The following is a 14,512-nucleotide window of genomic DNA, read 5'->3' on the forward strand; positions in this document are numbered from 1 at the left end:
TTATTAAAGTTCAAACGAGCTTTAATAATTAAATACATTTTAATTGAGTTAAAATATAGCCCATTAGGTTTTTATAAAATATAGTATTGATTTATTTAATATAGAAATATTAATAATACCATAATTTTAGTAATTTACACACAAAGCAAAATAAATTAATGCATGATATTCTTGAAAAGATATATATACTAAAAGTCGACTATGATTTGGGTATGTATTTTAGAATCTTTCGTTAACTTAATTAATTAGATTAATTTAATTAATTAGATTAATTAATTAAATTATGGATGGAAGAAATAATAAGAATTTTTTATTCTTATTGCATAGCATTAATTCGAGACATTCGAGGAATTGCAAGAAAAATTTTAGCTCTCGAAAATCCTTATTCTTTTGTAAGAAAAATTTGGCTTATATTATTGAGTCGATTTCTTCTTCATGTTCCATCTCTACGAAAAAAATCTTCTAATTTTTAGTGCAAGTTAAAAAAAGAACAAGTAATCCGATCGTGGACCTGATTCGAAGATCGAAAAAGGAGGTTCATAAAAATTTCGTAGGGATTTACAACAAGAGCTACGTTCGTTAATACCGTATCTTCGAACATATTATGTATGTTTATTTAATTTAAATAATACGAATATCCAAAAAAAAAAATTGAATATCAAAATAAAAACTTCAAACTTCATTTGAACACGAAAAAAACGAGATTTAATATCAACGACATGGAGAACCATGATTTCGCTCGTTCAATCGACCACAAGCTGAACCACTATGAAATTATTGGAAAGAAATCTGAAATGAATCAACCAACAGCAGCAATGAAAATATCTGATGTTGTAATGTATACAAACTCTTATTCATCGATCAAACATATGTTCAGACACACAGTAATGGTACAAAATTTAAGCAACACCTCAATTCCCACAAAATCAGTCCAAGAAAAAGACCCAACACATACACCAAGCAAAACCCACCATCCCCAGATTCCATCCCCCATCAGGTTTGAGAATGAATCGCCAAAGCCTTGTTCTTGAATCTGTACCTAGGGTTTCTCGGAATAACCTGACTAGGGCCCATACCGAACTGCCCTATTCCATCGGTTAACGGCGGCCCATCATCGTAGATGTATCCCACCAGCTTCCCGCAGCTGTTGCACAGAATCTTGGTGCGTTTCCTCTGTATGCCCCAGTAATTTAAGGTTTCGAAGAAGGGGCGAATTTTGTCTTCCTTCTCGAACCTGAACTTGTGGGAGTCGACACTGGAGAAGGAGATGGAGTTCTTGTTGCCGGCTTCGAAGTAGAAATCGGGTGGGTAAAGGTTGGCGGAGTGGAGGCTGAGATTCGTCCCGCACTCTCTGCAGCAGTAGACGGACGCCATTGATGGTTGTCCAAAGGATCTCGCACAAGATTTATTGAATGTTCCCAAAAGCGTGTCTGCGTTGGAATGGACTTTCAAGCCTCTCAACTTTGAAAAGTTCAACATATTTTCGACATTTCAATTTCTTAAAGAAAAAGAAATGAAAAAAAAATGTCAAGATAAGAATCTTCTCGTGTTATATGTCACAATCTCATCGAAGTTTTTGTGATTAAATAAATATATTTAAAAATTTTCAAATTTTTTCAAACGAACATATCATAACACTTGACTCGATCTCAAATGATTGCAATTGAATTCGAGCAAAAAAACGTCCGTCTACCCAAGAAAAATATAATCAAAAGAAAACTAAAACTTAAAATCAAGAATCCAAATAAATAATCAAAAGAAAACTAAAATTTAAAATCAAGAATCCAAATCGAAAATCTTGGTTTCACACATTCGATCCGATAACCAGATCAAAATTTACCTTAAATACAAATCTAGTATCTGCACAAGATTAGTACCTAGATGAAGCATGTCTCACCAATAGTGTACATCAATAGTTACATTGTTTCCCTATAGTCATCATGTGTTCGTATTCGACGTAACTATCGTGCTCGTGGTTAGTCGTAACACCTAAAAAAGTAGAGTTCAATGAAATCTTGAACGGTTATGTACTAAGAGAGAACCTTGATCCCGTAGAGGTATACGACGTGCTTTCTTTCAGCTATAGAGATCTCAAAATCTCATGAATGGCCAAGGGTCTTAATGGCAAAAGTATTCTTCAGTTGATAAGGCATCATCCGGAATTTCTCAACCAGAAAATGAAAATCTTCGGTTTAATTTTCAGTACAAGAATAACCATTGGAGAGTAACTGGTTTAGCCGATTGGGAAGTTCGCCGCCTCTATGCGATATAAGATATAATATAAAGACAACATACGCTACCGTTCCAGCACAAACGAAAAAGCCGACCAGCAGTCCATCAACTTCCGAGAGAAAAAAGTTGAGCAAAAGATACCCGTTAATGAAAATCACTAGGGCAGCCACCGTCCATGCAATCCTCTGCAGTGAAACAAGTCAAAGAACAATTAATCAAATACCCCATCTCTTCCTCACAAGAGAGGAAAACATATAACAAACTTGGGTTTCACGACATTTATGAACTACAAAAAATACCCGATGCACACTTCTGTTTTTACTATGTTATTGCAAAGGAGCAAACATGAATATGAACATAAAATACACGCGAGTGCATAAAACAAATATTAACCAGGCTGCAGTAAAACTTGCTTGGTGGAGATCTCACTCCCACTATCAGATAGATGGAGGATTCGTATTGGTTGTAACAATTTTACTGGACATTATGTTGGTCAAGATATTGCTTCAGACTCGACTGGTTTAACAATTTTTTCTGCATACATCTAGCAGCACGATACTAACCCACTGGCCACTACTTGCAAATTCTAGATCTCTTTGAACTCAGAATGTAACACTTCAGGTGCATGAAATGACAGACATGCAAATCAATAAAAAAACACTGCCCCCGCATTGTCACAAATGCAATCTCTAATACCACCGGAGATTAGGTCTGGAAATAGAAAGAAGGAGATGCATGGTAGATTTACCTCGAGGGTTAGCCCAATTTTGAAAACTCCCATCACCTGCTCCTTCGACACCAAAGTGAGAAGCGGTATAAGCGCAAAAGGAATCTGTATCGATTGTAACACATTCAGCCATTCATTCAGTACATCTAAAGATGATTCTGATTTGTTGAAAACCAGGGCTACAATTATAGTTGGTACAATTGCACAACTCCGAGTAATCAACGCCCTCAACGATTTCTTCAACCTAAGGTTAAGAAAACCTCCCATTATAAACTGTCCAGCATACGTACCAGTTATTGTGCTGCTCTGTCCAGCAGCCAATAACCCAATACCCCATATATACAGAATCGGAAATAGGCCTCCGCCGTACTTTTCCTCAAGATACTGTCCGGCATTAACTAGGCCAATACTATCTGCTTGTTTACTTCCATAGAACCCTTTGGCAAAGACAGTAGTAACAAATAAATTGATCATGAAGGAGACGAGAAGAGCAGCTGTTGACTCGATGGTGTAGTAGTTTATCGCCTCTTGGACCTGACCCTTCTTGTTATGGTCAATCTCCCTCGACTGCACCAGAGCAGAGTGCAAAAAGACATTGTGAGGCATTATCACACAGCCCACAACTCCCACAGCTTGCCGGACTGTTCTCGAACTCAGTTTTGGGATCAAAAGACCTGATAAATACATGAGCATTCAGTTTCACATTAAGGTCTGTTCCATATTAACACTTCATTTTTTTTCATTTTAATTGTTTGATTTCCCCTTTCCATTGTCAAGTTCATTAAAACAAATATGAATCTAACCAATTATTAGCTCTTTTGTGCTTGGCTTAGCATCAGCAAACATCCACGCAAATGATAGGGCCATAGTTGAAATAAGAACACCGAACACAGCTTCCAATTTCCTCACCCCATAGTTTTCAAGAAGTAAAAATAAAAAGCTGCACAATTTAAAAAAAAAAAAACATCTCAGCAACCAAATGAAGTCTCATCACATAAAAAGTCAAAGAGAAGTACATTCTTAGATCCAACCCAATTAATACCACCGAACAATTTAAAATACCAAAGCTACTTGATCAAATCGTACACACGATCACTAACGTTCGTAAAGCCTAAAGTACTTCCAAGTGTAATCTGAGAAAGAACGCACCCGGGCGTGTCCCGTTACTTAAAAGCTAAAAGCTAAAAGATAAAGTGGGCTTCCACAAATAGTTACTTTCTCCACCAAAAAAATGTTGGCTCCACAAAGATGTCATGATCAACTAATAAGGCAAAAAGGTAGATGCAGCAAACCATTGTCACCAGGAAATATTTAATATCCTCCAGCAATAATCAGGAAACTCCAAACAAATTAATGCAATCAACAGACATAATTTTAAGCTCCCAGATTGGGATAATGAAGGGAAAATTTGCAAAATAACCTCGATCAACTATTTATTTAAGAAAATGACCTCATCGTGTGTATTTGAAATACACATGCGGAGGTCATTTTCTTAATTAAATAATTGACCGAGGTTAAAAAACAAAATACCCCGATAATGAATGCTCAATTAATACCATACCTCAAAAACAGTACACCATTCATTCATCCATATTCACAACCTCTAACCACTAAGGGAGAAAATAAGCAAAAAGATAGTGACCTACAAAGGGAACTAATTTCTTGATTTTGAACAGTATCCCTTCAAGAATACAGCTTTGTTCATACTAAGAATCAATTTATCACAATTTAAAATACAATTAAAAAACTTGGAAAATGGGAAAAGAAGATTACCTATCTGAAGCAGTAATCAAGACACCAGCCCAAAGGGGTAGAACCCCACGACTAAGTATCTGAATCGCAATCGCACTTCCGATCACCTCCTGAATATCTGCCCCAATCAACGCTATTTCCGCCATGAACCACAACAAAACCACCGCCCAATACGGATACTCCTCGCGGCAAAGCTCGGCCAAATGTCGGCCGGTGGCCACGCCTATTCTGGCAGACAACAGCTGGATCAGCAGACCCATCGCAGTAGCCCACATCAAGAGCCACAGCAGAGAGTATCCTGCAATCGCCCCAGCTTGCAAATCCCCCTCCAAATTCCCGGGATCTAAAAAGGCTATACTCATCAAGAATCCGGGCCCCGTGAACAGCCATAGTTTCTTGAACGAAAATGGCGGGACGCTGGTGGAATCCGAAGATTCCAATTCAAAATCGACAATCAGGATCTTCTCGCTCGGTTCAAACGCGGCATCATCATCTCCGGCTTTGGTTTCTTGGGTTCTTCTGGTGGGGGATGGCGGAGAGGATAGGAGAAGGCGCGACTCTTCTTGGCTGGACGATGATTCTGGGAGGTGGAGGGGATGATTCGAGGGTGCATGGTCGTGTGGCGGAGGTGAACTCATGGGATAATCGGGATTTCAGGAGTTATGGAAGCGGAGATTTTTGAGGTGGCGGCGAGAATTCACGGAGGTGGTCGCATGACGGTGGATGCGGCTGTTTACGAATATATAGAGTATTTAAAGGAAAAGTTCCATTTTTGGTATCTCCAATAATGTATTGACATGTGGCATTTCTTTGTCAAAATATATTTGATGTATCAGATATTTGTACTTTGGGATGACTAAGATATCATGTGACACGTTTCCTTTCGTTTATTCGATCTCATTATTATAAAAATAATTTTTTTATATAATTTAGATAAATTAAATATCTTTTAAAAAATTATCAATAAAATAGTTTTACAAAAAATTTAATATTTTTGACACAAATGTTATATTTTTTTCACAATTTATATCGAATTGGATATTCGTTTTAAAATTTTACCAATGAAATAGTCTCAGAAAATTTCTATGTTTGTGATGAATGTGACATATGATCATATATGAAATTTGCAAGTGTCAGTTTAACATTTTAAAAGTAGTTGATCGTGACACAGATGATGAGTCTGTTTCATAAATAATGAAGTAATTTTTTTTATTTTTAAAATTAAAATTATAAATTTTTTAGATTGAAATAGTAGAAGATAAAATAAAATATATAGTAAAAGATAATCTATATGGTTAGTTCGATAAAATTAAGGATGTTTTAGACAAATCCAAAATTTTATTGGAAAAAACTTGTGTGAGACGGTCTCACGGGTCGTATTTTGTGAGACGAGTCTCTTATTTGGGTCATCTATGAAAAAATATTATTTTTTATGCGAAAATTATAACTTTTTATTGTGAATATTGGTAGGGTTGATCCGTCTCACAGATAAAAATTTGTGAGACCGTCTCACAAGAAACCTACTCAAATTTCATTATCACCTCATATAGTTAGTAATCAATGTTCTTATATCATTTGAAATAAGACACTAAACTCCATTTTTTTTTTATTCAATGGTTGGATTGATGTTTAATAAATAATCATTCCATAAATTTATAACCAAATATTTGATGGGATTCCAATTCATCATGCAAAACCAATAGTAACCTAAAAGTAACATTCAATTTTGTCATATGAACAAAAATTCGGTTAAACCTTAATAACCAAGCGAATCGAATTCAGAAATTTGGTTTAGTTAATTTCTAAATTCGGATGTAATTTTTCAAAAAGCCTGTTAAATTGGTTCAGTCTCAATTTTTTATTTGAAAATTTGAGACATCTGTTCGACCAATTAAAAAATTATTGATTGTTTCTATAAGCCTTGTAAATATTGATATAATTGGCTAGTGATCCACGGGTCATGGGCTTAAACGTTATTTTTAAATGATGATGAAATTTGGATTATGATGATAACAAAATTTTATATTGGGTTTAGTCTGGAGAGTGGGTTTTCAAATTTTCGCAGCTGAGTGGATTCTGTCGGAGCTCGGAGTTTTGCACTGACTGAAATAGGGTTAGGGGGCGTCGTAGAGCTTTCCGGCGTGACCGTTCCGATGCTTAAGTTAGCTCGGAGAACAAACTTAAGAGAGATATTTATAGTAATGCTAAGTGAGTAAGAGAAAGTGTGTGTTAAAATCATGACTAATATTTAGTATTTACAGAAGGATGAGATATTATTTACCTTGTTGGATTAGGGTTTTTTTTTGGGTAGAATCCTACTTGAGATAGAAAACATTAGACAATATGACTCCTTTATCCTACTTTTTAGGCTCATACTATTGAGATCGGACGTCTGTGCTCCTGACCCATAATGAGGCTTAGGCCTTATGTGGGGCCCTTAGCTCCTAATCGTTATTACAATGCACTTTGATTAGGGTTAACTAATTACAGCGGAAAACGAGTTTAAAATTTCTTTACAATGAGCCCAAAAATATCTCTTTTATAATTTGAATACTGAAAATAGTATTTAATCTCAAATCATAAAACACGCCCACACGTAATCAAAGCCAATCACATACAAACAACTCATATCCTCGGGACATGCCCCGGTATATAGATACATATACATATATACTGGGAACAAGACATAAACATAAAACCTCAGCCCAAGCTGTGGCTCCCTCCAGAAGTACCCTCTCCGGTCTCCTGATATCCTGGAGTACCTGCCATTGTCCACACACAAAGACAATAACAGCCCCCCTTGGGGGTGAGCAAAGCTCTGTATGGAACAACCAATTATATATATCACAGATATCTAAACAATGATATATGGTATGCAATGCATGTATGTCGTGGAGGTATCAGGTAATATGCCCATCCACTGAGCACATGTCAGAACCAATCGAATCGCTATCAAATTAATGCTCGAGCTGGCACATCGGCCGATATGGGATACTCATATGATAGCGTCGGCAAAGCGTCATCAAATCCCAAATCTCATATCCAATCATATGGGGCCAAAATTGTCTATGCTTTACGGGTCATATAATACCGGCATAGCGATTGTGTTCACAAACCCCGGAATCCAATCCAATCATATCAAGGTATCCAAGGATCATAGCTCAACGTGCGTGTCATGTATCGATGTATGCATAAAATGATGTGTGTTAACAAAACATTTATTTTATACATCGATATCTCAATCTCAATGTCATGTATGCCACATCAATCGACAAATAAGGCATATAGACACATAATCTCGTTCCAATCAATCAAATCAATCCGACATATATCATATAATACAGATACCTGTCGTATGTTACCCGGTCGCAACATACCTCAATTCTTCGTTTCCAGTTGATGTAGCCTGAAGATATTGATGTAACACTTTATCTACATCAATACATATTCATTCCAATCAATAACATAATCCAAAATCATTAATATGAGTTTCAAATATCATTTGAAACTTCAAAAATTCATATCAAATTAAAATCAGATCATAATTCAATTCCGACTTCGAATATAAGTTTCTTGTCGGTTATTCTACTACATATCAGAAATTCAACTTCAAATACATGCTATTCCAGCACTTTTATATTTAGAGCTGCTGGAACTAGAAGAAAATTATCTCAGTCAGAAGCCCTCGACGGGAAGATCACAATTATATAATTTGTTTCGCGTTTAGACAGCGTTTCGAAGTCGATTCGGACGGAAGAAATCGAATTCCCTCGTATTCTCTCGAAACTCTTGAAATGAAAATGAAGAAGAAACAAACAAAAATCTGATTCTTATCTCCACCGCTCTCGCGCTCGGGCGGTAGAATTCTCGCGCCCGAGCGCGAGACATTCTGCCCCCGACTAACAATTGCACCGCGCTCGGGCGGTCACAAATTACCGCTCGGGCGCGGCATGTTCTGCCTGAACACACATTTCATATATCCTGGCGCTCGGGCGGTCATTTTCTACCGCCCGGGCGCCACATGTTCTGTACAAATATGACTTTTGTACTATATTGGCGTCCGGCTTCTCCACTCGAGCTCTTACAACGTCAACTCATATTCAATATTCATTTTCTCAATTTCATTGTCATAATATACATCAAATACATAATCACATATCAAATTCATGAATTATCGATAATTACACAGGATTTACGATAATACGATACACGGTCCTTACATTTCTCCCCCTCTTAAAAGATTTCGTCCTCGAAATCTCAAACATCTCTATATATATAACATTGGCAAACATACATATGTCACCAGTTATAGTACATATCAAAACTAAAATCAGTAAAAGGATCAGAATACATCGAATACAATGGAACAGATGGACTAGCATCAAATAAATGCGGATACGAATCTCGCATCTTGCTCTCCAATTCCCACGTTGATTCTTCAACACCATGTCGTGTCCATTGCACTCGTACTAAAGGAATCGATTTATTTCTCAATATCTTTTCCTTTCGATCCATAATTTGAACAGGTTGTTCGACATAGGAAAGAGAAGGATCAAGTTCCACCTCATCAGGTGCAAGCACATGTGATGGATCTGGTTCATATTTCCTCAGCATAGAAACATGAAACACATCATGAATGGCAGATAGAGCTGGTGGCAATGCCAATCGATACGCAAGATCACCAACTCGATCCAGAATCTCGTATGGACCAACATAACGAGGAGATAATTTTCCTTGCATGCCAAATCGAACAGTGCCTCTAAAGGGAGATATTTTCAGAAACACTCTGTCACCTTTCTGGAATTCCAAGGGTCGCCTTCGTTTGTTCGCATAACTCGTTTGACGATCCTGAGCAGCTTTCATCCGCTGCCGAATCAACTGAACCTTATCATTCATTTCCTGTATCATTTCAGGTCCAGTCAATTGTCTCTCACCAATCTCATCCCAGAATAACGGTGATCTACATCGTCTCCCATATAGAGCTTCAAACGGTGCCATACCGATACTCGTCTGAAAGCTATTATTATAAGAAAATTCGACCAATGGTAAGACATCTTGCCATCCCATTCTGAAGTCCATCACAATCGCACGCAACATATCCTCTAGAGTCTGGATCGTACGCTCAGTTTGGCCATCAGTTTGAGGATGATAAGCAGTACTCATAGCCAAATGCGTACCCATCGCCTCCTGAAAACTACCCCAGAATTTAAAAGCAAATCTGGGATCACGATCATATACAATCGAGACTGGCACACCATGCAGTCTCACAACATTCTCAATGTATAAACGGGCCATTCTCTTTTAAGGATAAGTCCGTTCATACGGAATAAAATGCGCAGATTTGGAAAGCCGATCAATAATCACCCAAATAGCATCACAGCCTTTGGGCGAGCGAGGTAAATGAGTCTCAAAATCCATAGCGATATGTTCCCAATTCCATTTCGAGATTTCAAGACTATGGAGCAATCTTCCCGGTTTCATTCTCTCGGCTTTTACTTGTTGGCAGACAAGACATTTAGAAATAAACTCAGCAATGTCCTTCTTCATATGTTTCCACCAGAATTGAGGTCTCAATGTCAAATAGATCTTTCGACCTCCCGGGTGAATACTGTATTTGCTACAATGTGCTTCTCGAAGAAGGGCAGATTTCAAATCAGAATCATCAGGAACTACCAGCCGACCATTAAGTCGTAAAGAACCATCAGAAGAAATTTGAAATCCAGACTGATGTCCGGCAGATACAAGTTCTTTCGACTTTTGGATCCGAGCATCGCTTCGTTGGGCCTTTCTTATTTTCGATATCAAGTTCGGCTCAATTTGCAATGCTGAGACAGTGACAGAATTCCGATTCGAGTGAAAAGTCCAACCAGAAGTACAAATATCCTCGTGTACTTTGGTGACATTGACAGAAGCTAACACAGAATCATGAACTTTACGGCTCAGGGCATCCGCAGTAACATTCACCGATCCAGGGTGATATTGAATCTCACAATCAAAATCCTTCAGGAGATCCATCCACCTGCGTTGCCTCATATTCAAATCAGATTGAGAAAAGAGATATTTCAGACTCTTATGGTCCGAATAGATAACAAACTTTTCTCCGTACAAGTAATGGCGCCAAATCTTCAAAGAAAACACAATGGCAGCCAATTCGAGATCATGAACAGGATAACGGGTTTCATGAGATTTTAATTGACGAGACGCATAAGCAACCACTTTGCCATGTTGCATCAGAACACAGCCCAAACCTTTACCAGACGCATCTGTACTCACCACAAATCCTCCGGTACCTGAGGGAATAGTAAGCACAGGTGCTGTGGTCAATCTCGTCTTCAATTCAAGAAAACTAGCTTCACATTCATCTGACCAAATGAATCGCTGATTCTTCTGTGTCAGTTGAGTAATAGGTTTAGCTATTTTCGAAAATCCTTCAATAAAACGACGATAATATCCAGCTAAACCCATGAAGCTACGGATCTCAGGAACATTCGTAGGTCTTGGCCAATTCAATACAGCTTCGACCTTCGCAGGATCAATAGATATGCCATGTCTCGAAATGACGTGGCCCAAAAATATCACTTTGTCCATCTAGAATTCACATTTGGACAATTTAACATATAAATGGTTATTGCGAAGAGTTTGAAGTACCAGTCTCATATGTTCAGTATGCTCCTTTTTCGATTTCGAATATACAAGAATATCATCAATAAATACAATAACGAATCGGTCAAGATAATCTCGAAAGATGCGATTCATTAGATCCATAAAGACATCAGGAGCATTCGTGAGACCAAAAGGCATAACCAAGAATTCATAGTGGCCATACCTCGTACGAAAAGCAGTTTTGTGCACATCTTCGTCTCGAACTCGTACTTGATGATACCCAGAACGAAGATCAATCTTTGAGTATATAGAAGTACCCTGAAGCTGATCAAATAAATCATCAATACGAGGAAGTGGGTACTTGTTTTTCACAGTAGCCCGATTCAGTTGCCTATAATCAATACACATTCGCATAGTACCATCTTTCTTTCAAACAAATAAAACTGGAGCTCCCCAAGGTGATACACTCGGTTGAATATACCCCTTATCGAGAAGATCCTGTAATTGTTCTTTCAATTCTTTCAGTTCCAATGGTGCCATGCGATAGGGAGCTTTCGAAATAGGCGCAGTCCCCGGCACAAGATCAATACTAAACTCAACTTCTCGATGAGGAGGAAAATCAGGAATCTCATCGGGAAATACATCCGGGAATTCTTTCGCAACTGGAATCTCAGATAAAGAAGACTTCTTCTTCGAAATATCAATAGCGTAGATAAGATAACCCTCATCTCCACTAGTCAACAATCGGGACATTTCCAAGGAAGATACCAATGGAATTTTGGCTTGGGAACCCTTGCCATAAAAATTCCACTTGGGTCCATCAATCGGTCGAAATCGAACCACCCCATGACAACAATCAACAGTAGCTCGATTTGTCGTCAAGATATCCATGCCAACAATACTATCAAAGTCGTGCATTGGGAGGACAATCAAATTCAGAAATACCACATTATCCTCATATATCAATACACAATTATGCACAACTCTTTCAGACAAAATAATCTTCCCTGCTGGCGTGGCTATCGACAAAGTATCATACAACGGGGTACACTCAATATCGTGAGATGCAACAAATGCATGAGATATGAATGAATGAGATGCTCCTGTATCAAATAAAACACGTGCAGGATAATCGCAAAGCGTGCTAATACCTGCAATCACACCTCTTGGAGCTTCTCTCACCTGATCCTCAATCATGGCGTACACTCTCACTTGAGGAGGAACTTGGGCACTATGACCACCCGGTCCTCGATATCGTGGGACACTCGACTGCTGAAAAGATGGAACAGGAACAGCAGGTCTCATCATACTGGGGCCACCTCTAAATCCTGGCTGGGGTTGAGCAGAAGTCGTACCCCTGTTCGGACATACTCGAGAGAAATGGCCTTCCTGCCCACATTGATAACAAGTACCAAACATACATCGACACTGCTCGATAGTATGTTTGCCTCCACAATGGCTACAATAGGGAGCAATCACAGGACTCCCTCGCTGTGATCCACTAGAGCTCGAAGAAGACAAAGAAGCAGAGCCAGCCTTCTTGAACTTCTTACCCCTCGGTCGCAAAGTAGGCTGCTGAGCTGACACCGGAGGTGGAGGAGTATACTGTGGACCTCCTCTCTTAAGTCCAGCCTCGGCTGCCTTGGCTCGTTCCACTGCCTCTGCGTAGCTGGTAGGCAATCCAGAAACAACATAAGTATATATAGCAGGATGCAATCCATTCACAAACCTGTTATATTTTGCCCTCGCATTCCCAGCTACGTGAGGTGCATACTTCAACAGAGTAGAAAATTTCGAAGCATATTCTGCAACAGTCATCGTTCCCTGCTGCAGATTATTGAATTCATTCTCCTGAGCACTATAATAGGATGGAGGGGAATACTGCTCCAAAAACTGGGCCTTGAAGACATCCCAAGTGACTTCAATCCCGGCCTCTTTCAATCCAATCTTAGCGGCTTTCCACCAAGATTTAGCTCGGTCTTTCAGCTGATACAAAGCAAGTTTCATTCTCCGAGCTTTGGAATACTCAACAATATTAAACAAGTGCTCGATATCCTTCAGCCAGGCCTCAGCTCTTTCAGCACTCTCAGTGCCAAAGAACCTCGGTGGTTTCTGATCCTGGAATCGAGCCATCACAACATCCATGGACAATCCTTCAAATTGTCCAACAATCCTCTCAGTACTGCTACTCGCAGTTTCATTTGTAGGATCCATCTACAAATCAAATGATGAATATCACAAATCAATATCAATTTCATAATCTCATCATCTCATATTATCAATCTCATCAGATACTTACTCGAATCAAATCAAGTAGGAGCAAGTAATACAAATAGATCAAACACAAGCGCACAACTCATTTGTGCCTATTCAAGTGTACACAAAACTCAATCGAGCATTCCCAGCTATGCTCTGATGCCATATAGTGTGGGGCCCTTAGCTCCTAATCATTATTACAATGCACTTTGATTAGGGTTAACTAATTACAGCGGAAAACAAGTTTAAAATTTCTTTACAATGAGCCCAAAAATATCTCTTTTATAATTTGAATACTGAAAATAGTATTTAATCTCAAATCATAAAACACGCCCACACGTAATCAAAGTCAATCACATACAAACAACTCATATCCTCGGGACATGCCCCGGTATATAGATACATATACATATATACTGGGAACAAGACATAAACATAAAACCTCAGCCCAAGCTGTGGCTCCCTCTAGAAGTACCCTCTCCGGTCTCCTGATATCCTGGAGTACATGCCATTGTCCACACACAAAGACAACAACAGCCCCCCTTGGGGGTGAGCAAAGCTTTTTATGGAACAACCAATCATATATACCACAGATATCTAAACAATAATATATGGTATGCAATGCATGTATGTCGTGGAGGTATCAGGTAATATGCCCATCCACTGAGCACATGTCAGAACCAATCGAATCGCTATCAAATCAATGCTCGAGCTGGCACACCGGCCGATATCGGATACTCATATGATAGCGTCGGCAAAGCGCCATCAAATCCCAAATCTCATATCCAATCATATGGGGCCACAATTGTCTATGCTTTACGGGTCATATAATACCGGCATAGGGATTGTGTTCACAAACCCCGGAATCCAATCCAATCATATCAAGGTATCCAAGGATCATAGCTCAACGTGCATGTCATGTATCGATGTATGCATAAAATG

General features: G+C 38.7%; 2 protein-coding genes across 2 annotated transcripts; both read right to left on the reverse strand.

The window, feature by feature from the left end:
- Nucleotides 1-795: 795 nt before the first annotated feature.
- On the reverse strand, nucleotides 796-1,449 carry LOC142520746 (uncharacterized protein At4g08330, chloroplastic). The gene has a single exon (XM_075623853.1). The coding sequence runs from the start codon at nucleotides 1,372-1,374 to the stop codon at nucleotides 994-996; it is 381 nt and encodes a 126-aa protein (XP_075479968.1). The 5' UTR covers nucleotides 1,375-1,449; the 3' UTR covers nucleotides 796-993.
- Nucleotides 1,450-1,749: 300 nt separating this feature from the next.
- Nucleotides 1,750-5,430, reverse strand: LOC142520745 (metal transporter Nramp3.1-like). The gene is made up of 4 exons (XM_075623852.1): nucleotides 4,733-5,430; nucleotides 3,763-3,899; nucleotides 2,981-3,633; nucleotides 1,750-2,417 (listed from the first exon to the last, which is right to left on the reverse strand). Exons 1-4 carry the CDS (start codon nucleotides 5,347-5,349, stop codon nucleotides 2,193-2,195), a joined length of 1,632 nt encoding a protein of 543 aa, XP_075479967.1. The 5' UTR covers nucleotides 5,350-5,430; the 3' UTR covers nucleotides 1,750-2,192.
- Nucleotides 5,431-14,512: the final 9,082 nt, after the last annotated feature.

This window comes from Primulina tabacum, chromosome 12 (assembly GCF_025594145.1).
Source record: "Primulina tabacum isolate GXHZ01 chromosome 12, ASM2559414v2, whole genome shotgun sequence".
Taxonomy (NCBI): domain Eukaryota; kingdom Viridiplantae; phylum Streptophyta; class Magnoliopsida; order Lamiales; family Gesneriaceae; genus Primulina; species Primulina tabacum.